The 24,949-nt window shown below is 37.4% G+C and overlaps 1 protein-coding gene across 1 annotated transcript; it reads right to left on the reverse strand.

The window, feature by feature from the left end:
- Nucleotides 1-8,369: 8,369 nt before the first annotated feature.
- Nucleotides 8,370-8,760, reverse strand: LOC104668090 (NADH dehydrogenase [ubiquinone] 1 alpha subcomplex subunit 1). Its single transcript, XM_010370733.2, has one exon. The coding sequence runs from the start codon at nt 8,731-8,733 to the stop codon at nt 8,521-8,523; it is 213 nt and encodes a 70-aa protein (XP_010369035.1). The 5' UTR covers nt 8,734-8,760; the 3' UTR covers nt 8,370-8,520.
- Nucleotides 8,761-24,949: the final 16,189 nt, after the last annotated feature.

The following is a 24,949-nucleotide window of genomic DNA, read 5'->3' on the forward strand; positions in this document are numbered from 1 at the left end:
AAACCCACCCCAGGCTTATGCTTTTCTCAGTGATGGTATTTCTGGAGACTTCATTTTACTTTTTTTTTCTTTGTGTTTTTTGAATTTTCTACTGTAAACTCTCATAAGAGAAAAATGTTAATTTTTTCAATAGTAAATGCCAGAAGTTTTTGCCAGTAAGTGTCTTCTGAGGGAACCGCCCTGATAACATTTTGTGGTTTTGATATAATAACATCTGCTGTCCAGAGTGAATTTAATCCTGATGTTGTGTCAGTAGAGTTTCTTAATCGGGAAAACCAAATTGCTTTGTCCTTCTGCAACATCACAAAATTGTTTTCACAACCGGGCCGAAAACCAGAACTTAAAAATGATATGCATTGAAAATATGATGGTGCCATTAGATGGATGTAAAAGTTATTCAGTTTGCTCCAGTTACCATAGAGGAGAAGAATAACAATGAGTGTCTGGACGGGCTAGATTAGAAATCTGGAGGACTAGGTTGCGGTTTCATTTGTTCCATCAGTTAGAGGTGTGCTTTGGGATTAATGAGAATCATCACCATAAAAATAATTGCAGGCATTATTATTATTAATCATGTGATTACTATATATTACTTTCTGCAGTTCTTTTTTATATTATCCCGAATCCTCACAACTTCTTTCTCAGGCTATTCAATATCCCTATTTTACTGATAAAGAACTGGGCTTTGGAGAGCTTGTTGATTTACTCAAGATTACCCAGCTTCTAAGTTGCGGAGCAATGTGTGATGATATTTTCAGTTTGTATAGTTCACTAAAGCTCTGATTGCCCCAGTAAACATCAATTAAAGGCCATGGCTTTTGTTTACTTTGGAGGCACTGGTCTAATGGTGTGGTTCACAAAGAAAGGCCCACCATTCTGACCAAAAATTTTCCACTGCTGCCATCATTCTATTCAGGAAATAATAAATGCCTCTAAATACAATGCATTGTGTTAGTTATGGCAAGATACACCATTGTTGAAAATAGTCCACTCTTTAGAAGCTTAAAATCCAGAATTCTGGGTATGAATCCTAAGTGCTTCACATACTAGCTGTGTGGACCTTGGCTTTAACTTCACTGTGCCCAGCTTCCTTATCTGTAAAATGGGGAAAGGAAGAATAACCGTCTCAAAACTTACTAGAAGGATTAAAAGGATTATATGTATGGTGCTGAGACTGATATTTGGCATTCTTAAGTACTGATATATGCTAATGAAACAATATATAAACACATAACCAATCTAGTAGCTAATTGGATAATGTTGATAGCATTCACTGATAGAACTACTAGTCTACTTCAAAGTTTATACATGTATGATTTCTTTTAGCCACATTTCTCTTGAGCAATGGCCCTGTGTATATATTGAACTAACTTATGCCTTTTGTTACCTGGTCCTCTTCTTGGTTACATTATCTGAAACATGCAATCAGTAACATTTCTAAACTCACTACTTCGTTGGCTAGGTTAAATGATAGAAGACATTTAAAAGCACTTTATATGAAAAAATATGTAAATATATGTATATTAGTAGTAGTAGATCATTTAATTGTCTACTCAGTAGCTTTCTGTAAGCACAGAGATTGAAGAGGAAAGAAAAGGACTAAAATCATAATTAGGGTCAAATCTACAATTAACTTTTAACAACACAATAGCGTCCTCAGTGTGTGAGACACTGTTTCTTTAAAGTATGGTCCAGACACGCAAGATGATGTCAATAGATGTTTTACTAAAATTTGACAGAATTCTGAGTAGTTATTGTTTTATCACTTTAATATGCGTGACCACTAGCCTTTCAACGACTTTGTAACTTCATACAAAGTTCTGATTATGTATCCCTGTCTAGGTTGGCAAGTACAAAGAATATATTGAGACATTTATAAAGTCAGAAAAGACAGTCCTATTTCATAAATAAAAGAGTTAGTAAACAAATATTTAAAAATAGGGGTAAGTCTCTTGGTTAAGCACATGTTGTAAATTAGCAGCAGTGCTAATTAAATAATGAAATTCTTGGCAAAGTACAGTTTTCTGCCAAGTCAGATGAGACTGTTAAAATATAAATGCACAAACACATACTTAATCTCTTAATTTCACTCATTTTTATATGACTTCATTGTAATTTAAAAGTAGCTCATTGAACAGCAAACTGTGTGTGCCAAGTACTATGCTAGAAGCCTAGAATTGCAAAAGAGCAAGGACCATGCAACGGAAGCAATCTGGTCTTTGGAGGCTATGCTTTTGCTATTCTTTAGAGTACATTACATTATTTCCTTATTCAGAAATTGTTAGGATTTTAAAACATAAATCCAATTATTTAATGGAGAGTTCAGTTGCATCCAGCCTACCTATCAGATGAATTCACTCATTAAAGAACAGGTATAGTAGTGAGAATAGCTGAAGTAGTTAGTATCTCAGGAGATTCTCAGCCCCAGGCCAGGCCATTTTCACTTAGAATATAACCATAATCACGCACATGTCAAAACTCATTTACTGTAAAAATCATATTGGTTTTGAAATCAGTTAATACTCCTTTAAGTAAAGGCAGTGAAAATATCTCAAAGACTTTCCCTCCCACCTTCTAGTTCTCTCTCTTCCTTTGCTGACCTTCATGGGCTCAGTGTTGGAAAAACATTGAAATAGCATTGTTTAGCAATATCTTTTACAATTCTACTTTACAGTTGATGAGAAATTTAAAAAATCTTATTCTTTCAAAAAGTGATCTAGAATGGAAACTCAGAAGACATCCTGTATTACAAAAATGTAACCAAGTCTAATGTTAGACTTGAAAAGCTCAGAGTATTTAATCTTATTTACTTTAAACAATGGAATAAAAATCCAACAAAGCCTCAAGGGTTTTAAAAAATTGTTTTTGGAAATAAGAAAAGCTTAATTTAAGCAGTAAAGATAATTATCATGCTTAAAAAAAATAAGTAGCAGTGAATCACTAAGACCCATTTTACTATGAGTCATAATGATATGTGGTCAGAGTCTTCAGTAGGTATACCTTTCTTTCTTCTTCTTCTTCTTTTTTTTTTAAGAATACCCTTTGGTGGTTTTCTTCTTCCTCCGGATTTTTCATAATTTGGCATTGCTTTCTGGGGCTGAGACTTTTCATCTCTAGAAGATTCAGCACCCTATAAATAAAGTTCTTGTGGTTCACATGGTACAATAGGACTGATCATATAGATGAGTCCCCTGCAGTGTCACCTACTCAGCTTCTTTCCCCACCCCATCCTGTCTCATGTGCAGACACATAAAATGTTCAGTTGATAAACAGGATGGCTTAAGGTAAAAGGTGAGAAGGAAAAAAAGGATAATATGAAGTGTTTTGAGGGTACAGATATTATATCTTTTTTTTTTTTTGAGATAAGGTCTCACTCTGTTGCTCAGGTTGGAGTGTAGTGGCACGATCATGGCTCACTGCAGCCTTCGACTCCTAGGTTCAATCAATCTTTCCGCCTCAGCCTTCCAAAGTGTGGGATTACAGGCATGACCCACTGCACCCAGCTGAGATATTACATCTTCATATGCCCCTCTTTTGACTAGCACATTTACTCTGTATCTTATAGGAGATTAATAAAGATCTGTTAACAATGTGAATGAATGAATGAATGAATAAATGAATGAGGGGTCCTTGAGAATAGTTTGCAGTCTCTTGTACTGCATCTGGAAAAGCAACTGAATTGAAAGAAAGTTGTATATAAGGACATTGGAATAATAATAACATCTATTATAGTACTTTATAATAGCTATAAAATACTTTCACATGGTTTATCTCATTTGAACCTTACAAAACCCTTGTTAAGGAGGCAGATGTTATTATACACGGAAAAGATGACAATGTTTTCCTTCAATATATCACTTACAAAGCACCAGCCTGTGGGAGTGTTTGTCCCCTGGATAGCATATCATTAGTTGTGGTCATTGTGGTGAGCAACAAACCATTTTAAAGATTAGAACTGCACCAGTTTAAGGATGAAATAATTAATGCAACAAGTAGTCTTTATGTACACATGGACAGAATGGTGAGGAATGGGATGGGATAGAAGCTTATAAACTATTATGTAAACAACAAACATTTAATGAGAACTTACTATATGCCAGGCACTTTGATGGGTCCCTTTTCATACATTTTTCCCATTTAACGAATGAGGAAATTGAGACTCTTAGAGATTGAGTGACTTGCCCAAGGCCACAGAGTAAGTATATGCCAGTGGTAGAATTCTAATACCCAAAAAGTAAAATAAAAGTTCCTGTGTTGGCCAAGTGTGGTCACGCCTGTGATCCCAGCACTTTGAGAGGCTGAGGTGGGAGGATTGCTTGAGCCCAAGAGTTTAAGACCAGCCTGGGCAACAGAGTGAGACCTTGTCTCTAAAAAAAAAAAAAGTTCCTATTTTAAAGAGCTTGAAGGAAAAACCGTGAATAACACACATCAACAGATAAATATAGATGTGGCACAGAACAGACTCAATTGCTCAAATTAAAAATTCAAGCAGTGCACACTGCATGAGCTAAAGTGGTTGTTAAGTTCTTGAGAGAGGTCAAAAACTTGAACTGACCCTTGAAAGGTGAATAGGATTTGGACAGGTTGCGTGGAAGGGGAAGGTGTTTCAGGCAAAGAGAAATTCATCAGCAATTTGCAATACAAGTATGAGCATAACATAGTCAAGGGACAATACAAAGCCTGGGAAGATTTCCATGGTCATTCGCAACCACGATCTTGTATGATTTTAGATATGTCAAAAAATTCAGAGAGATATTAGACTGGTCCTACAGGAGGTTTGAGGGGGATCCGTGGGGGGCCATTGAAAACTGAGTATGTTGATAAAAGTTCCATGGAGGATCTAAATCTAGAGCTCAATTAGAATGAAATTTTAGACCTTACGTATGCATAGAGGGGAAAGAGAGACTGAGAGAATGCTCTTGGTAAAGTATGCTGGGTTCATGGTGTGTTTTGGTAGAAAACAACATTGCTGTGGGCCTTGGATACCAGGCTAAGGAGTTTGTACTTTTTCACCCAACATTGAGAAGTTTGGGGTTGCCCGCCATGGAGGACAGACATGGATAAGTCTTTATTCTAGAAAAATTAGCCATGTGGCTCTTGATAAGACTGACTGAAGGAGAGGAGAAACAGCAGCCAGAGTTAGAACCATTAGGAGGCTTTTAAGATAATTGAGCATGAGCATGTGAAATGGGCTGTGGAAAAGAAAAAGAGAGACAGAAAAGTGCGGGCTGGGCATGGTGGCTAATGCCTATAATCCAGCACTTTGGGAAGCCGAGGCAGGCGGATCACTTGAGGTCAGGTGTTTGAGACCCGCCTGGCCAAAATGGTGAAACCCCATCTCTACTAAAAATACAAATATGAAAATAGGCAGGCATGGTGGCGCATGCCTATAATCCCAGCTACTCAGGAGGCTGAGTCAGGAGAATTGCTTGAACCCAGGAGGCAGAGGATACAGTGAGCCAAGAACAAGCCACTGTACTCCAGCCTGGGCGACAGAGCAAGACTCTATCTCAAAAAATAAAAATAAAAATAAAGGAAAGCATGGGGACCTACTGGATGTGGATTGAGGAGGAAAGAGCAAAGACAAAGAGGGCACCAAGCGTTCCAGTCTGGTGACTAGATGCCTAAGGACAGCTGGGCCACCTGCCTAATACTCTGCAGTGTTCAAAGCCCTCTGTTTTTATGATATGATTTCACCCTTTACTTTTATGATGGACCTGTAGGCTGGATATCATTCCTCCTGTCGATGAAAGAAGAAACTGAGAGGTCAAGCCAGAGCTCCTAAGCACCTGGCATGAAAAGGCAGTGAGCTTAGGGAGTTGGTAGGGAGTGGTGTGGGGATTGCTGTGAACTGGAGAGCCTAATTCTTATCTTCCATTTTTCATAGATTCTATTGTTCACGTTTTACTTAATTAATTAGAGATGGGACCTCACTACGTTGTCCAGGCTGGTCCGAACTCCTGGGCTCCAGTAATCCTCCTGCCTCAGTCTTTATTCACATTTTAATTTTTCTGCAGTTGGGGTGCATCTTACAATCCTATAGTCATTGCCGGTGAGGTGGCGGTCATAATGAAGTTATTATCATAGCTGTTTGTATTATGGTTGATTCATGCATTATTTAATGCATGCATTATTGACACTACATGTGATGATTTACTTGCCATATAAGATGTCTTTTAAAAGTATACATTGAAAGTGAAGGTAAGTGTATACAAAGAAAGGCATGTAAACAAACCTGTGGGATATACATTTGATATTTAACCACATTCATTTTCTATTGCCTCTTTATAACAAATTTATACAAATGTAGTGGCTTAAAATAAATAGCACAAATATATTATCTTAGAGTTTCGTAGGTCAGAAGTCTGATGGAGGTATCACTGGGCTAAAATAAAGATGTTGGTGGGCTGTGTTCCTTTCTAGAGGCCCTAGGGGAGAATATGTTTCCTTGCTATTTCCAGCTTCTAGAGGCTGCCCACATTCCATGGCCCCTTTCCTCCATCTTCAAAGCCAGCAGCAGCAGGTAGAAGCCTCACGTCGCATCTGCGTAACCCTTCTACTGTCTTCACATCTCCCTTGGACTCTGACCTGGGAAAGGTTCTCAAGTTTAATGACTCATGTGAGTGGGGTGGGTCTACCTAGATAATCCAGGATAATCTTGCCATCTCCAGGTCCTTAACTTTAATTACATCTGCAAACTCCCTTTTCCCATGTAAATTAACACATTTCCAGGTTCCAGGGATTAGGAATCGGTCACCTATTGAGGCCATTATTCTGCTCACCACAGTGTTAAAACAAAAACTCATCTTTTGAGCAAAGACCATAGCAAAGAAACAATTGATATTCTATGGGTCTCCAAAAAGGAAGTTATTACAGAGTGTGTTCAATGTTATTACTGAGATGTATGTAGAAGATTTTACCAAAAACCAACCAGTGCAACTAAAGTGAAGGGGGATTTTGTTCAGTCTCTCAAAATGGATATATTTCCAATCCAAGAGGCTTTACTGATAGAGACTTAGAATATCAGAAGGATAATGATTTTCTAGACTGCTTAAAATCTAAGCTACATAACTTTTCTCTGTTTTAATGTCTGAACTAGTTCAGCCTAGTTAAGTACTGATGTTTTTCAAATTGGCTTCGTTAGAACTAGAATCTGTCCTCTTTTTGCCCCTTGACCTCTTTCTATGATAAAAGTGAAAGAGTAAGACAGGCGTTACAAGTCAGAGCATGTGTTATTCCTGGGCAAGAGTATGTTAGTGACAATTTCCAGTGTGGGTGGATTTGAGGTTCTGGAGGATGAATGAATATTTTCCAGTTTGCTTTTCTATCAACATCAAAGACTCTATTGTCACATCTGCCCCATCTACTGCTTCAGTCTTATGCCTATTATATAATATGTTCTCGACCTTAAGATTTTTTACAGAGGTTTTGTTTCATATATCTAAGTTTATAGTTAATTAAGTGAAAGCTTTTTGAGTAGCTACTTATGCCAAAACAGTGCTAGAGGCTTCAGTGTGTGTCAGTGCACAGAATTTAATCCTCAGAGTGCATCCAGGAGGCACATATCCCATTACTGGGAGATGGTCTTCATTTGTTCCTGGCAGTATCCCCCCAGCTAACACTCAGCTAGACTTACCTTCATATGATATTGGCCATATCCAACAACATCACATCCTCTTCAAATGTCCAAGATTTGCTAACATGGAGGCTATGGGAAGCCCTAAATGCTCTGGTGGATGTTATTAGGTGGGTGCAAAAGTAACTGCCTCCCAAGGCAAATGCTTTTAAGAAAACAAGTCATGTAGATAACAGGTTTTTGGGACTTTTATTTAGCAAAAATCAATAATGTTAATTTTTAGTTATGCTTGCATGAAAGTTGTGACAAAAGCTAATCATCTTTTATATCTAAATCCCTAGCCCCTTTGGATTTTATCAGCAGTTGTAATTGTTCAATAAATATTAGAACAAATACATGACTTAAAAATAAAATACTAGGCATAGCAAAAAAACTAAAGAGAAGTGACTGGCTAGATTTGGCATAAATAAATAAATATCATGAAGCAGCACTTGTTTATGCAAATTTCCAATTCCCCTTCCAGTGCCTCTGCTCCCATCCACTGGGGCCCACCAAGCCTATTTCTGCTGGTTTTTATTCTCCCTTATAGTGAAGGTGTTGGCTGATAAAGGATTAAAGTGGCAGCTGTCCATGGAGAATATTCACTTTTACAGTGGCTTTAATGTCCTGATAAAGTTTGGAAAAATCAAAGAATAGCACCCCTAATGGTAGAATCTCAGGAGTAGACACCAGGGCAAAAAAATTCCTGTTTGAAGCCTTCAGGTCTTCATTTTGTGGTGACTTTTTAGGCTGATTTTTTTTTCTGTTTTTTTTTTTTTTTTCATTTTATTTTTATTAAGCACTACATAACACATTGCATGTTACATGATACACTGTATAACCTTCTAGCAGGGGTAGATGGCCATAACTGAGTTATTTTTTTCATCAATCAGGAAAATGCTTCCTTAATCAATGTTCTCCAAACCCTTTGACACATAGTAACAATTAATTCCAGAGATGCGCCTATCTCTTTCTATCAGTTTCCAGTGATACCCAAGATGAGCAATCCTTTTTTCCTTGCCCCCGTTAGTGAACCTCTGGATGTACGCAGTAGCCAGTTCTGGAATAAACAAGCACACGCCCATGACGGCGAGTCCGGGGAGAACCTCGAACCACATCTCTGCCCCGTTACTAGGCCAAAACCCTACTTAGGCTGATGTTTTTTGCTACCCATTCAGGTCAAGACAGTAGTCCTTATCATTTCACTTATCAGTAAGATTCTAAAATGAGAACCCATGTCCCCAGGTTATTTTTTCTCCAGAGTTCAAACGTGAAACCATGTTCCATCAAACAGGATCTTAACTGTAACTTCAATCCTATGCAGATTAAAAAAATAACCTTCCATTCCCAATGATGTTGGTTTTTCCTGGTCAATCATTTGCATGTGACTTTATTTCATGGGGTCTCTAATTACACGCCACCGGAAGACAAAATGTATTGTAGGCTGCTCTTGTGGCTACAGTTATGATAAATCATGGGAGTGATGCAATAGTTGAGAGTATCTGTGGGTGTGAGGCAGTGTATGCTAGTGCTGCTTCGAATTGGCTCATGAGAGCTGATTGTGTGCATTTCTTCCCAACTCAGGTCCAATAACTTCATACTGGTAGTCTGAAATTGGATATGGGGGGGGGGGAGTATTTGCACCATGGAATTTGGCAAACAATACAAATCAGGGTTATTGATTGATTGGCTGATTAATTTCAAGAGAGCTGGCTTGCCATTTCACCACGGGTGTGGGTAATCTATGTCTCCCAAAGAAAGAAATATGCACTTTATTCCTCAATTAATATTTACTCATTTTATCCTAGCTGACCCTAAATCAGGTCAGCTGAACTATTACCTCAGGAGCATGTAAGATTGCGGACGACATAAAGACCTGCATTCGTTAATAAATATGAGTGCCTTCTGGGTGCTGTGGATACAGTACTGACTAAAGTCAGACACAGTACTTGCCCTCATGGTGCTTACAACTTGCTGGAGGAGACAAATGTCAATAAAAGAATGCCATAAATAATGTAAAATTTAGCCATGGTTAAGAGCCGTGAAAGACAGAGATGTCATATTACCAGAGTGTGTAAAAGGAGGATCTGACTCAGGGAAGGAAGGAGAAGCTTTTGTAAGAAAGTGATGTTTGCCTGAGATTTAAAGGAACAGCAGGATTAAAATAGACAAAGCTAGCAGGTGCATAGTACCTGGCACACGGTAGGTGCTTATTAAAGATAAATGGTGGGTAAATTATGTTCTGCTTGTGCACTGGAACCTCTGTTGAACTTTGATAGCAATTTCCTGGGAAATATGGGTTTCTTTCTATTAAAGCATATCACTCTGGGATGACAGCTACGATCTCTTATAAACTGGTTTTCAGGGACCGTTAACACCTGCTCACTGGAAGAACTCCAGCTCTGTGTGAGATCATGTGATAGGAGAGCTGCGGCCTTTAGCTACACATCAACCACACAAGTAGCTGTGGTTTGCAGAGTTAAAAAAAAAAAAAGTTATTTTCCTTTTGAAGCCCAGAAACTGCCAGCCTCTGGAGTTGTTGTGACGCTGTCTGCCTTCACGTCTGGATGTTTGTTCCCTTCTGTACAGTGACTCATGTTCCATCTTGTCCATTTGCCATATGGTTTAGAGAGGTAGCATTCCCTGAAGGAAACAAAAACACAACCACACGATCATCTCTAAGGTAGTGGAACTTAGGTTTTGAATGCAATTGTATGTAGAATATGAGAACATTTTGCTTAGAGAAATCAAACATATCTGTAATATACAGTAAAGGTGCTTCTTTGGGGGTGGTGATAGTGCAGGCGGATGTGGAAAGGAAGGCAGGACACAAGTGTGATTTGGTGAGAGCTATGGTGGATATGCCAACTGGGACCTGTAGTGGGAGAACCTCGGGCATTTGTGCACAAATGCACAAAGCTCACACTAGGGGGCTCAGGGCTCTAGGATTTATGGGTTGGGAAGGGGAAGGGGAAGGGTGTCTTCCACCATCTGGCGCTCTGTGGTCCAGCTGTGTTAATCCAACCATTACTGTCCTCATGTTTAGCCCACAGCATCAACAGCTCTTTCTTTTTCATTAAATTTCATAAAGGGATACGAAAGTTTTTAATGTCAAAGTTTTGATTCCTATAACCATGTCATCCCCCTAGAAGCCTAAGTCTTTCCGCATAGTTGTCATAAATAGCCTGGCCTGGTACTTTACCTCTGTCCACATAATGAGCAGAAAGGGGTCTTCCTAATGTATACTGAATGTATACTATGTACCAAGTATTACAGTTCACCTATCATCCTGTAATTCTTCAGCAAAGCGATGAAGGAGGTGTCATCTCTATTTTATAAATAAGGAAACTTAATTGTAGTGATATTAAGTAGCTCAACAAAATGTACTTACCCAGTAAGTGGAGAACTTGGGGATTTGCGTCTATGTGTGTCTACTTTCTTTCTACTATGCTGAAGTGTGTTTTTATCTCTCTGGGTTTTTTATTTGTTTGTGTTTTATTTATTTTTATTTTTATTTTTGCCATGGTCTAGTCATGGTGGATAAGAATTTGGAAAAAAAATTGTTTAGCTGCTTTATTGAAATCTCAGACTAATTTTCCTTACTTTCAACAATGAAGCAAACTCAGTAATAGTAAGTGATGTAGTTCAGAATAAACTTTCTTATCTTCTTCCAGATGTGACTGAAATTAAGTAAAAAGAGGTGCCATTGTTTTTAACACATCATTTAAATATACAAGATTCTGAGAGTCTGGAATGTTTCAGTGAAAGTTACCCATGTTGAGTTTCTATTGATGGAATCTTTTAAACAGAGCTGCTAAAAATGACTTAGGGCGATTATCTTGAGACTTTAAAATCCCGAGTGTATAACCACAACAGTAGTAACAGACACAAGGTGTGTAATATAGAAACACAAAGTTCAGAGGCTTTACCAAATTCATAATAAATTTAGAACCCAGTCAATCTAAAGGAAATTAGTATATAAACCAAAATAGAAAACACGTAAGAGAACGACCTTGTATGAAAGCAAAGTGAAAGCTGTTGAATTTGTCTTTCTATGGTATGCTTAAATACACAGAAACACTTTAATGCATCCACCCAAGTTAGTTGATCTTCCTCTGTTCATCCTTAAAGTCAATCAGTGGCAGCACATCAGTCTCTCTGCAGCCATGGGTAAGTTTGGCTAGAGGTGTGCTGGGGATGTCAAGTGGTCATTCCAGACACCCTTGCCAAGAGGCTTTCCTGCTAGCCTCAAGGAAAGATACAGTACATTTCCTGGAATTGGTTAGTGACCCCTAGGCTGAAGCCAAGAACTTAATTTTTAAAATATTCCAGACATTGCAATAAACACAAACCTACTGTTGTTGCTTTTTCCCCCCAATATTTGACTGAAGATTTTGTTGGTGCATGTCTTGTTATGTAGATCATCTACCTAAAAAATTCTTCTATGAACTTACCTTCACAGGCAATTTGATTTAATTTTTACAGTAATTTTAAAGCCTAACTCGTCTAGTTGGGAGGGAGGGGGAGTTCCAAGCTTGACTCAGATATGTACCAATGTTGTTGTTTTAATAAATGAACTGTAATCATTATCCTCTGCCTGTTATTTATCCTGGATAGTCTTTGCTTTGATAACCCAAAGTCAATCACATAAACTCTTCTTTCTTAGGATTTTCTTGGTGAATTATTTCCAATATATACAATTTTTAGGGGAAAAAAAGTGCCTTTAAGGCACTCTGCACACATGATTTCATTCTCAACAAGGTTGGGTAAAGCCAAGGTTAAATTTCAGTATCTATCTATATATCTGTCAATCTATATTTATTTATTTTTGTTATTCTTCACTAAATTATGGTTTCCTATCTGTGACTAATACTGTAAATGCTACTTATAATTTGATTGTTTTTATGGTTGTAATATACACAAAATATATTGACTTTTAGTAAATATTTGAGACTATTCTTTATGGATAAGGGTTGAATTGTAAATAAAACCTATAATGCAGGTTAAACAATGTTAAGGAAATGTTCATTTTGAGTCTGTATACTTATTGAAATTATTTGGTTGTACTAATCAAATGTATGAAAACACTCAATATAATTATTATTGTAGATTTCCTTCACAGCAGAAACAAGCTAGTATCTCTGGTGATTAGACTGAAGGATTACTTTGAGAGACTGAGGCGGGAGGATTGCTTGAGGCCAGGAGTTTGAGACCAGCCTGGCCAACATGGTGAAACCTTGTTTCCCCCAAAAATACAAAAATTACCTGGGTGTGGTGCCTCATGCCTATAGTCCCAGCTACTCAGGAGACTGAGGCGGGAGGGTGGTTTGAGCACGGGAGGTGGAGGTTGCAGTGAGCTAAGATCACGCCACTGCACTCCAGCCTGGGTAACAGAGTCAGACTCTGTCTCAAAAAAAAAAAAAAAAAAAAAAAAAAAAAAAAAAAAAAGACATTTCTGGCGACGGGATATTAGGCAAATAAATTAAAAAGGGTTTTATTATAATTATAGAGTTTTTTTTTTAAATAAAAAAGAACTAAATAATCAGGTTGTTTTCCCCAGTACATGAGGTGAGTTCCCAAGCCTGCAATACCAGCTCAAAGGTCTCATTCAAGGAATTCTCACTGCTCTGCCTTCCCTCTTTATCTGATGCTTCAAACGATTCTTTGTAAGAGCATAAGTCATAAAGTCTGCAGTTAATAACTATGCAAAAGTGGCTTATGTTTTGAGTTATTTTATGTTTTTGTATCTTTTTTTCTCTCCTAGGTCCTACAGATAGTAGTTGTTCCAAGAATTTACTGTAAATCATTCCTCTCATGTGTCAAATCATGCTTGATTCATGGTATGCTGTTAATGGCCTTGCAGAAGATCTGACCATTATACCCTTGTACTTTATTTCTTTACTTTTACTACAAATGTATTTGTGTATTTCTCCAAATGGCAATAAAGTCTTTATAGCAATAAAATAGGCACTTACTGTGATACACAGTGATACAATGAATCATTTCAGATCACATCCAATGTTAAAAGTATTTATGAAAACAATGTGGTACAAATAGGGAGAAATCATGGTGATCTCATGATTTCTGTCAGAATAATGCTTTCCTTTTGTTTGTTTTGTTTTTCAAAGAAGTAACAATGGCAGAGATATAGACATCAGAGTTCTAAAAAGGTAAGTAGAAGGTTAAACAAAAATTGCTGTATTTGAGTGAGTTCTATTGAATAAGTTATGGAAATCCTCTGGCAATTGAAGAAACAAAATTGAGCAGGTGTAACTGCATGCACATTATGCAAATTTGAAAGGAGCAAGGGCTCGTTTTGCAGACCATGCATACCTTTATCACAGCAAGACAAAACTTTAGAAGGAATAAAGAAAGTGCCACTGAACAGTAACAGATCTTTAAATCGTTTTAGTTTTCAGCAATACATAATCATATATAAAAATGAAATATTATTTTTGTACTATATAGTCCTTTGCTGAAATAGGTTATTTCTACTAGTCTGAGAAACCCGTTCAAGCCAGCTGAAACCAAGGGTGGATGTACCACCACTTAACCACTCATCTATTGTTGATCATTCACTTCATTTCCAGGTTTCTGCCATTACAAATGAGGACTGCAATCAACATCTTTGCACATATATCCTTATGCTGGCTATAAAATAGATTCCTAGCAGTGAGATTGCTGAGCTGAAACTAATTGTGTATTTTCACTTAAATCTTAATAGATGCTATACAAATGCTTTCCAAAATGTTGTTAGTATTTCACATTACCAAACACTATGTCTCTGCCTCCCACCAGTAGAAGCATTCATACTTTTACATTTTAGTCTTTTCTGGCAGGGTAAAATGAAATCTAGGGAAAAAATGCTAGAGGTAATAAGCAAATATATTAAGGTTGCAGGATATAAGGTTAATATGCAAAAATCAATTCTGTCTTTACATTAGCAATATACAAGTAGAAAACAAACCGATTATAATAGCATAAATGGCATGAAATATTTGGGGATAAACTTAACAGTATATATGTGAGGTCTGTATAATGAAATGAAAACTACAAAAAAATTTTCCTCAGATCGATCTAGAGAATGAATACAATTACAAACACAGTATTTACTTGATAATAGTGACCAGATTTAAATGGTTGAAAACAATTTATCATAATCAGATTGTACCAGAATGCTAAAACATAGTGCTTAATTTGCCCTACAAGTTAGTAGCCAAATATGAACACTAAACAGTGTTTGATACAAGGCAAACTAAGTTGATTGTTCAAAATACCTAAACTTTTCTGTTAAAAGTAGGGCAGTTTTATATCAAAGTTGGCCAGGGACAGTTTATGTCATTTGACCTGATGTAAATAATGTCCTCAAACCACTTTGATTTGAATGATGAACTATATGGTCACCTTAGCTAATAGGAACTCAGTGCTTAGTTTCGTAACCTTAAATCAGAAAGTTAAATGGAATTTAATAACTAGCTGCTTTTGTGTTTAGTTGGTATGTTCTTGTGTAACATTATGATCCTTCTGGGTTTTTTTGTTATATATTGTTACTTTCTTAATGGTTGCCCTGGGGATTATATAATTATAATTTAGCATATAAATTTAAATAATTTACTTAAATTACAAGTGATTTATTTAAATGGAATACAAAAATTTTGCTCCACTATATCTTTGTTCCTCCCCACTCCATTGTGCTATTATTGTCATACAAATTATATCTTTTTTTTTTTTGGAGATGGAATCTCACTCTGTTGCCCAGGCAGGAGGGCAGTAGCATGATCTTGGCTCGCTGAAACCTCCACTTCCTGGGTTCAAGCCATTCTCCCGTCTCAGTCTCCTGAGTAGCTGGGATTACAGGCATGTGCTACCATGCCCGGCTAATTTTTGTATTTTTAGTAGAGAGGGGGTTTTGCCATGTTGGCCAGGCTGGTCTTGAACTCCTGACCACAAGTGATCCACACACCTCAGCCTCCCAAAGTGCTGGGATTATAGGCGTGAGTCACCCCACCTGGCCACAAATTACATCTTTATAGATTATAAGAGCATCAGCACAGTATAAAACTGTTGTTTTATACAATTGTCTTTTAAATCCAATAGAACAAAAGAGTTACCTCCAAAATGCATATATACTGTCTTTTATATTAATCTATGTAGTTTCCTTCTTGTGGATTTTCTTCATGCAGATTTGAGTTACTATCCAGTGTTCTTTCATTTCAGTCTAAATGTCTACCTTTAGTATTTTTTGTATTTTATGTTGTAATGTCTCCATTTCTTCATTTTTAAAGGATAGTTTGGCTGGATATAAAATTCTTGGTTGACAATTATTTTTCTTTCAGTGTTTTGAATATGGCATCATACCATCTTCTGGTCTTCATGACTTCTGATGAGAAATCAAAGTACTACTGTTTTAAGGGATCTCTTGTACATGTTGAGTCACTTGTCTCTTGTGTTTTCAAGACTGTGTCTTTGTCTTTTGACTTTATGACAAGTGTATATGTAGGTGTTGATCTCTTTGAATTTATCCTAGAGTTTAAGCTTCTTGAATGTGTAGATTAATGTTTTTCACCAAATTTTGAAATTTTTGACAATTATTTTTTCAAATGTTCTTTCAGCTTCTTTCTATCTCCTCTCCCACTGGTATTTCCATTATGTCAATTGTACTAAGTACAATTAAGGTTATTGGGGCTCTGTTGATTTTTCTTCATTCTTTTTTTTGTTTCTTAGGTTGGATACTCTCAATTGACCTATCTTCAAGTTTACTGATTCTTTTTTTTTTTTTTTTTTTTTGCCAGTTTAAATCTCCTAGAGCCCCTCTAGTAAAATTTTCATTGTACTTATAGTACTTTATAACTCTTGAGTTTCTATTTGGTTCATTTAAAAATAATTTCTACCATTTAATTGATTTTTAAAAATTTGATGAAACATCATTCTCATCTGGGAGCAGTGGCTCATGCCTATGATCCCAGCACTTTGTAAGGCTGAGGTGGGCAGATCACTTGAGCCCAGAAGTTTGAGACCAGCCTGGGCAACAGAGTGAGACACTGTCTCCACTAAAAATACAAAAATTAGCTGGACATAGTGGGGTGCACCTGAAGTCCCAGCTACTCAGGAGACTGAGGTGGGAGGATTGTTTGAACCTGGGAGGTAGAGGCTGCAGTGAGCCAAGGTTGTGCCACTGCACTCCAGCCTGGGTGACAGAGCAAGACCTTGTCTCAAAAACACAAAGAAAGAAAGGGAGAGAGAGAGAGACAGAGAGAGAGAGAGAAAGGGAAAGAAAGAAAGTAACATCATTTTCATACTTTCCCTTAATTCTTTAGCTATGGTTTCCTTTAGTCATTTGAACATATTTGCAATAGCTGATTTAAAGTCTTTATTTAGGTAGTCTACTGTCTGTGTTTCCTCCGAGATAGTTTTTATTGACTACTATTTCCCTGTGTATTAACCATGTTTTCCTGTTTGTGTGTCTTGTGATATTTTTTGGTCAAAACTGGGCATTTAAAATATTACAATGTGGCAACTCTGGTAATCAGATCCCCTCCCTTTTAAGGGTTTGCTGTTGTTGCTGCTGTTTCTTTGTTTAATGACTTTCCAAACTAACTCTGTAAAGTATTTTATTGTGGTTGTGTGTGGCCAATAAACTCTGCTTGTTTAGCTTAGTGGTCAGCTAATGATTAATCCAGGATTTCCTTGATGTCTTGAATAGTATATCTACTATACTTTGCTGAAAAGCTATGCATGTGTGCGCAGGCATGTGTGTATGCACACATCTGTGTGTGTGTTGAGGCTCACTTTAGACTCCGATAGAGAATTTTTATTATGTAAAAACGGAATTTTTATACCACATATCTTCTGTTTCTCAAATTAAAAGCAATGTAAAAATCCCGAAAACATCTTGAAACAACAAAACCCAACACTGTTTCCCTCAAGTCTTTGCATTGTGTTTGTTTTCCAATTTTAAAAAATGACTATCTTGCTGTGCTCAGACATTCTAAGGACCATGTGGCAATGCTTACAACCACCTTCTTTTCATAGTAAAATACTGCTGTTCATAGAAATGAAAGTGTTAGGGTTGCATTAGATTTAGAGTGTAAATAATTGAACAGGCAGAAGTCTTGAACAGACTGCTTAAATATCATTGTTATCATAAAAAGTGTTACAGTGAGTCCACACTTTCAGCAATTCATTATAATACTGCAATGTGCACTCCAGCATATGGAGTGGCAATGTCTCAGAACATTTTGAAATATTCTGTTGCTTTCTATGTCTTTTTGTGTATACCCCAAAGCATGATTAAACATTTAATGATCTTTAGAATTAAACTTCTAAAGACAAACTATGAAAAGCATTCATAAAAGAGTATTTAATCTAATTTAAGATATAAAGGTTTTAAGGGGAATTTATGGTTAGAATTTGGCGGCATAGTTTCTGTGTTTCTTTTTAGAGATCTTAGCACACCACTTTTCATAGCAGAACACATGATTAGTGTATGAAAGCTGTTGACTTTTGTGGTGCCCTACCTGAGAAAGTAAGTGGGAGAACAGCCTCCCCTAAAATAGTAGGAAATATTGTGAATACAAGCACAATGTTAAATTGAATATTAAATTAGTATTATTCTATTAAATTAAATATTAAATTCATCTCAATACTTGTGACTTGTATTTCCCTTACTTCACATAATTCGCAATATATAATTCATTTAGCACATATTTTAGCAGAATCAAAATTTCATCCTAGGATTACACGTTATTATTATCACGTGTTTTTTTTTTTTTTTTTAAATGGAGTCTCGCTCTGTCACCCAGGCTGGAGTGCAGTAGTGCAACCTCTGCTCACTGCGACTTCCACCACCCAGGTTCAAGTGATTCTTGTGCCTCAGCCTCCAGAGTAGCTGGGAAATACAGGTGTGTACCATCACGCCCAGCTAATTTTTGTATTTTTAGTGGAGACATACCTGAGACTGGCTAATTTATGAAGAAAAGAGGTTTAATTGACTCACAGTTCTGCATGGCTGGGGGGGGCTCAGGAAACTCACAATCATGGGGGAAGGGGAAGCAGACACCTTCTTCACAAGGCGGCAGGAGGGAGTGAACGTGAGAGCGCAGGAAAAACTACCATTTATAAAACCATCAGATCTCGTGAGAACTCACTCACTATCACGAGAACAGCATGGGGGAACCACCACCATGATCCAATCACCTCCCACTAGGAGGTGATTCCTAGTGTGCCTCCCTCAACACATGGTGATTACAGGGATTACAATTCAAGATGAGATTCGGGTGGGTACACAGCCAAACCGTGTGGCATAGCATACCACATGCTATGCTCTTTATTCTCCAATCTTTCTCCCTGTGCACTTGGTCACCTATTTCCTCCCCCTTGAGTCACTAAAATCTATGTCTTCATCTTTGAACCAAAACAAAGAAACAAGCAGATAGATAACAAACCAAAATAAATAAATATATCAACTTATAAAAATTGACTTCTCTTGGGCCATCTTATAGCCTCAGTCAATGTGCTCAGATATTCCTGAACCACAGTAGTGGACATGGTCTAGGCTCACACAGATTTCCTCTATACATAGTGTACCAGTCAGGCAGCACGCCTACCTTAAGGTCTGAGTCTCAGGTCCATGAACCTCTCCCTCTGATCTTCCAGGCATCAGCACCAGCCCTGGAGTGGCTCCTCTTCAGAGGCCTGAGTCCTGGTTATGCTGGGTCCTTCTTCTGGGTTTCTAGGTTCTGACAAGACCCATGTCTTTCTTTTTGCCCTAGAGTGGTAGCTTCTCCCTGGGGTGACTTATCTCTGTGTTACCTTAGTATTCCCTTTTTGCTTTAGTTCTCTAACAACTGATAAGTATTTCATTCATTACATTAAATGGTCTCATTATATTAAATTATCAATCTTTCATTCATTATACTAAATTCATTATATTTCGTTCATTATATTAAACCAGTGTAGTTTCTATTTTCCTGACTGGGTGCTGGTGGTCCGGTGGTGTCATTGTAGTGGTGCCGTGAGGATGGCTCTGGGAGTGCTGAGAAAGGCAGGAGACCTGGCCTCTGCCAGGCCGAGACTTTTGCTGAAATAACACTGTGGAACAAACAGGAAGATGCAAATCCTTTCTTCAACCTGGCTTTCCTGCCTGCCTCCAGCATCTTCTTTTTTTTTTGAGACAGAGTCTCGCTGTGTTGCCCAGGCTGAAGTGTAGTCGATTCACCTCCTGGGTTCATGCCATTCTCCTGCCTCAGCCTCCTGAGTAGCTGCGACTACAGGCACCCACCACCACGCCCAGCTAATTTTTATATTTTTGGTAGAGACAGGGTTTCACCGTGTTAGCCAGGGTGGTCTCGATCTCCTGACCTTGTGATCCATCCACCTCAGCCTCCCAAAGTGCTGGGGTTACAGGCGTGAGCCACCACGCCTGGCACCTCCAGCATCTTCTATTGACCAAGCCTAACAGGGAGCTGGAGGATCAAAGAGAAAAGCTCTTTACAAAGGCTCAGCCCCAGCATCACACAACACAGAGTGGAAAGGGTGAGTTTGGACACACACAGTTTTGACCACGGCTTTTAATTATTAGTGTTCCCAATTGGACTTTTGACTAATCTTGGGGGATTCAATGATATGATGTTAAGTGCTAGGAAGAGAGGCATTTCACAGTATCCAAAGTATTCATTGTTTTTGTCTTGAATATGTATATGAAGATGTACTTTGTTATTTCTTGACTAATAGTGAAAAAGAAAGTTTGAACATATGCCCATACTTTTCAAATTAACTTGATGGTTATATAATCTGAAACTAGGAATCTAAAACTAGCAATCAGAAATTAATAAAGATGGAGTTATAGAACTTAGTTGTAAGATATAGTGGAAAGAGACTTGAAAGTGCATATGGGATGTAAACAGCAGGCACAAAATTGTAACACTGGAGTCACAATGCTATCATTTTTTCCCTTGCTTTAATAAGTATATTCTTCTCCGGAGACTCAGGAATTAAAACACAAACAAACAAACAAACAAACAAAGGATATTCTATTTTACTCCACCAATTTATTAAAGTATTTAATTTTTTCTTTGTATACTATATATTAAGACATAACATACTTATAGATAGATATTAAACAACATCTCTTCTTTCATTTTTTCACTCATCAAATATTTACTGAGCATGAACTATGGGCCCAGAAATGTGCAAGGTATTCAAGTTATGGTAGCAAACAAAAGCAAGATGGTTCCTGCCTTTAAATCTCCAAAGGAAGACATTAAGCAAGTAATGTAATAAAATTGTTGGGTGTTATGATATGGAAAAATGGCCACTTTATAACTAGCATATTTATCCACGTCTATGGAGTTGGAAAATGGCTTCCTGAAGGAGTGAGTTTTCAGTTGAAACCTGAAGGAAGGACAGGCGTTAAGCAGGTGAGGGAAAGTGGGATGGAGGAGTGAAGAGGGATGTGGGACCGCTTGTGAGTAAAGGAGGAGTTAGAAGAAGGAAGAGTGAAGAAGAGTATTCCAGGTACAGCATAGGCCATATTCAATGATAATATTGTTTTCTCTAGACTGAAGGCTCCTTTTGTATTATTGTATTTTTCTTTTCCATTATTTTTATATTATTTTTCCTTTTGCGGTTTTGTGTCTCTGGTTTCCAATGAAAGGCTTGTCACACAGCAGGTGTTCAATAAATATATAAAAACTGTATGAGTGAATGTGTTTTTCCTTTTCCTAAAATATTGAAACTCATTGATTTTCTTGGCAACAGTGATTCCATCTAGTAGGTATTCATACTGGTAGATTTAGATATTTTGGTTTTAGGAAGCTCAGTTTAAAATCCAAAGATCTGGCTGGGTATGGTGGCTCACACCTGCAATCCTAGCACTTTAGGATACCAAGGCTGGCAGATCACTTGAGGCCGGTAGTTCAAGACCAGCCTTGCCAACATAGTGAAATCCATCTCTACTAACAATACAAAGTACTATTAGTTGGGTATGGTGGCATGTGCCTGTAGTCCCAGCTACTGGGGAGGCTGAGACAGGAAGATCCCTTGAACCTGGAGGCAGAGGCTGCAGTGAGCTGAGATCTCACCACCGCACTCCAGCCTGAGTGACAGACTGAGACTCTGCCTCAAAAAAAGCCAAAAATATGCCTGTAATCTCAGCACTTTGAGAGGCCATGACTGGAGCCCAGGAGTTCAAGGTCACAGTGAGCCATGGTCATACTACTGCACTCCAGCCTGGATGACAGAACAAGACCTCAGCTAAAAAAAAGAATAAAAGGCTGGCTGCGGTGGCTCATGCCTGTAATCCCAGCACTCTGGGAGGCCGAGGCGGGCAGACCACGAGGTCGGGAATTCAAGACCAGCCTGGCCAATATGGCAAAACCCCATCTCTACTAAAAATACAAAAATTAGCCGGGCATGGTTGCGGGCATCTGTAATCCCAGCTACTCGGGAGGCTGAGGCAGGAGAATCGCTTGAACCCAGGAGGCAGAGGTTGCAGTGAGCCGAGATTGTGCCATTGCACTCCAGCCTTGGTGACAAGAGCAAGACTCTGTCTCAAAAACAAACAAACAAATAAAACAAACAACAACAACAAAAATACACCAAAGATTCCACCCCCTAAAAAGAAATACTGGATAGAGTCATATTCAGTCAATAATAGAACATTTTGAGACAACACTAATATGTGAAGTTCCACTGAGCCAGGTCCAGGATCTCTAAAGGAGAAATCAGATGTTGTCATGTTTTAGCTTTGCCTACAACATTCAAATATAAAATATCAGTATTGTTTGCTCAGTTCTCTAAAATGGAAGTAGAAAGTATTCATTTATTCATTTAATACTTTTATGTTCATATTTTAACTGGCCATAAGGAAAGGAAAGCTATTTACTGGTCTATACATGAAGTTTTCTAACAAAATTCTTAACAACATGAGTATGAAATGTTATTACAGCAATACAATAATAAAATATCATACGAGTTATTTCACTGTTCCATAGTCAAATTCCTAACTAAACAAATAAGCACAAACATATAATAATCAACAATCAATGAAACAAAAAGGACTAAAAAGCAAAACAAAATAAGGGCTTGAGATAAATTCCCAACTTCTTAACTAGAGTACATAGTGCAGAGGAAGGAAGAAACAAAGGGAGGGAAGTAGGGGGTAAGGAGGAGAGGGAAGGAGGAAGGAAGGGAGGGAGGGAAGAAAAGAAAACTTCTATTCCTGCCACCTAGTGTCACGAAAAAGTCACGCCAAGGTCAAGCACAAGTGAGAAAAGTCAGGTGAAGAGCAATTAATTATCCATTTACAAAGCAAAGATAGAGATCCTAATTTAGTATTCAGTAATTTTTAAAAAATTAGGTCCTGGGAATAGTAGGAGTACCCTAACCAATGTATAATTGAATACTCTTGTTTAATTATATATGCATGAATCTGGTCTCTGAGATAGGGAGGAGCTGGTTAAATTAATTAGGAAAATGTGGGCTTTTAGGGCCAGACTTTTAAATTTGTAAAAATGTTTCTACCTTAGAATTGTTTAATTAGATTTCAAAGGAACAGTTTCTCATGTTTGAAATTGAACATAGTTAAATTAAAATACCCTAATAAAGCATTAAAGAGTTTATAAAAATAAACCTTTACTTTCAATTACAGGCTATTAAACTTAGCCAGTGGTTTCTATAAGTAAAGCCACATTATAAATTTACTCACAAATAACTAAATAGAGTCTCTGAGGCAAAAAAATAAGAGAAAACTAGGAAATGATGGGGAGCTAGCACACAACTTCTGCAAGTAAAGAGACAGCCGTCCCTTCTCACTGGTGTACAAAAATGCCTCCAATATTTGAAATAAGTAAGAGGCATAGTCCCAATTTCAAGAGTTATATTCTCAATTTCATTTGAGAATGAGCCAGGATGATATGTATAATCTTAATTTTAAAATAATGATAACAGCCAAAGTAAATACAGTTTTTTAAAGATTTACTACTTTCTCAGGCAAATTGGCAGTTTGTCTCTTCGTACTCATGTCATAAAGTCTAAAAAAACTCATTAGACGTTTTTTTTCCTGTAACTTAAAAAAAAAAATGTTTCTTCTTTTCATTTTGTGGCTAATGTTGTCTGATTATCAAGACTTTGCATGCTTTTAACACCCACCAGCCCCATCATATTATTTTTCTCTGGCTGAGGTCAGACTGACAAGTACATTGATAGAACTGAATCATCCTTCTGCAGGCGTGTCTTTGTTATCAGATTAGTTTTCAAGTAGATTTATGCATTTAAAAAATATGTCCGTTTGAACAAGATTAGTCTTTGCAAGATATGACATTTATCCTAGCAATAGGTGATAGATTTCTATACATTCGACATGTGAACCAAACTAGATAGTAAGCTGACATATTGTTAAGTAGTTCTTTTCTTCTTGGCTATCAGATCAAGTCACCAAAATGAAGCTGAAAGAGTGTTGTCATGAAAGTTTATTGGATTAGGGCCAAATTTCCACCCTCTTATGATACCAGGTGATGCCAGGATTTTCCAACAACCAAGCCAAGTTAAGTCTTGCCTTAATATAAAGAGAATTCACAAAAACTGACAAACGAGAGGTGAAGTAAAGAAGCAAGCAAAAGTTGACGTTTTCTTGGATTTCCGTGGTAAGCCTAAAAAGCATTCCAAAGAGAACCATATAAAATACAAGAAAAGTTGAAAAGATGCATCCCATCAATGTAATTTTAGAGAAGACGCTATATTGCTATACAAAAATAATCCTATTATATTCCTTAATCATGATCCTTCATAAATATGTATTAATAACGTAATAAAGATTCAAAGTGTTACCGCTGGGAATAATGCTAACAACCAAAAGTTAAAGCGCCTTTTTTGAGGGATATAAAGAGTTTTGTGGACATTTAAAAATCTAAAAATCACATTATACTACATAGTATGATAGTGTAAACAACTCCAGACATGTTTTATTAGTTTGTAAGGAAGTGGAGTGAAGTATGACTTCCTTCAATTAAACAGCAGAGGATTTAGGTAGGTAGAATAAAACTATTTGACTTGGAGTTAAACCAAAATGTAGGGGTATTAGCACACCTTCTCACTGAAGTACTGTATGATCTTTTAAAGTACAGGTGTGTAAAGGGCCCCGGTTTTATTTTATTTTCCAGAAAAGGATTCCCTTTTTCTTGATGGAGAAGTAACATTGTACAAAAACCTGATGCGTAAACTCTGCAGGCCTTTTGGAAAGCTATCTCCCTTACCTTCAAAGCAGCTTCTCACATCTCCTTTTCCACCCATTTTTCCCAACTTCTTGTCTTCCAATCTCTCCCCCATCACGTATCT

This window comes from Rhinopithecus roxellana, chromosome 4 (assembly GCF_007565055.1).
Source record: "Rhinopithecus roxellana isolate Shanxi Qingling chromosome 4, ASM756505v1, whole genome shotgun sequence".
NCBI classification, from domain to species: domain Eukaryota; kingdom Metazoa; phylum Chordata; class Mammalia; order Primates; family Cercopithecidae; genus Rhinopithecus; species Rhinopithecus roxellana.

What these genes read in the sequence shown, in the direction of transcription:
- LOC104668090 (XM_010370733.2), bottom strand. Translation starts at nt 8,733, where the DNA reads ATGTGGTTCGAGGTTCTCCCCGGACTCGCCGTCATGGGCGTGTGCTTG.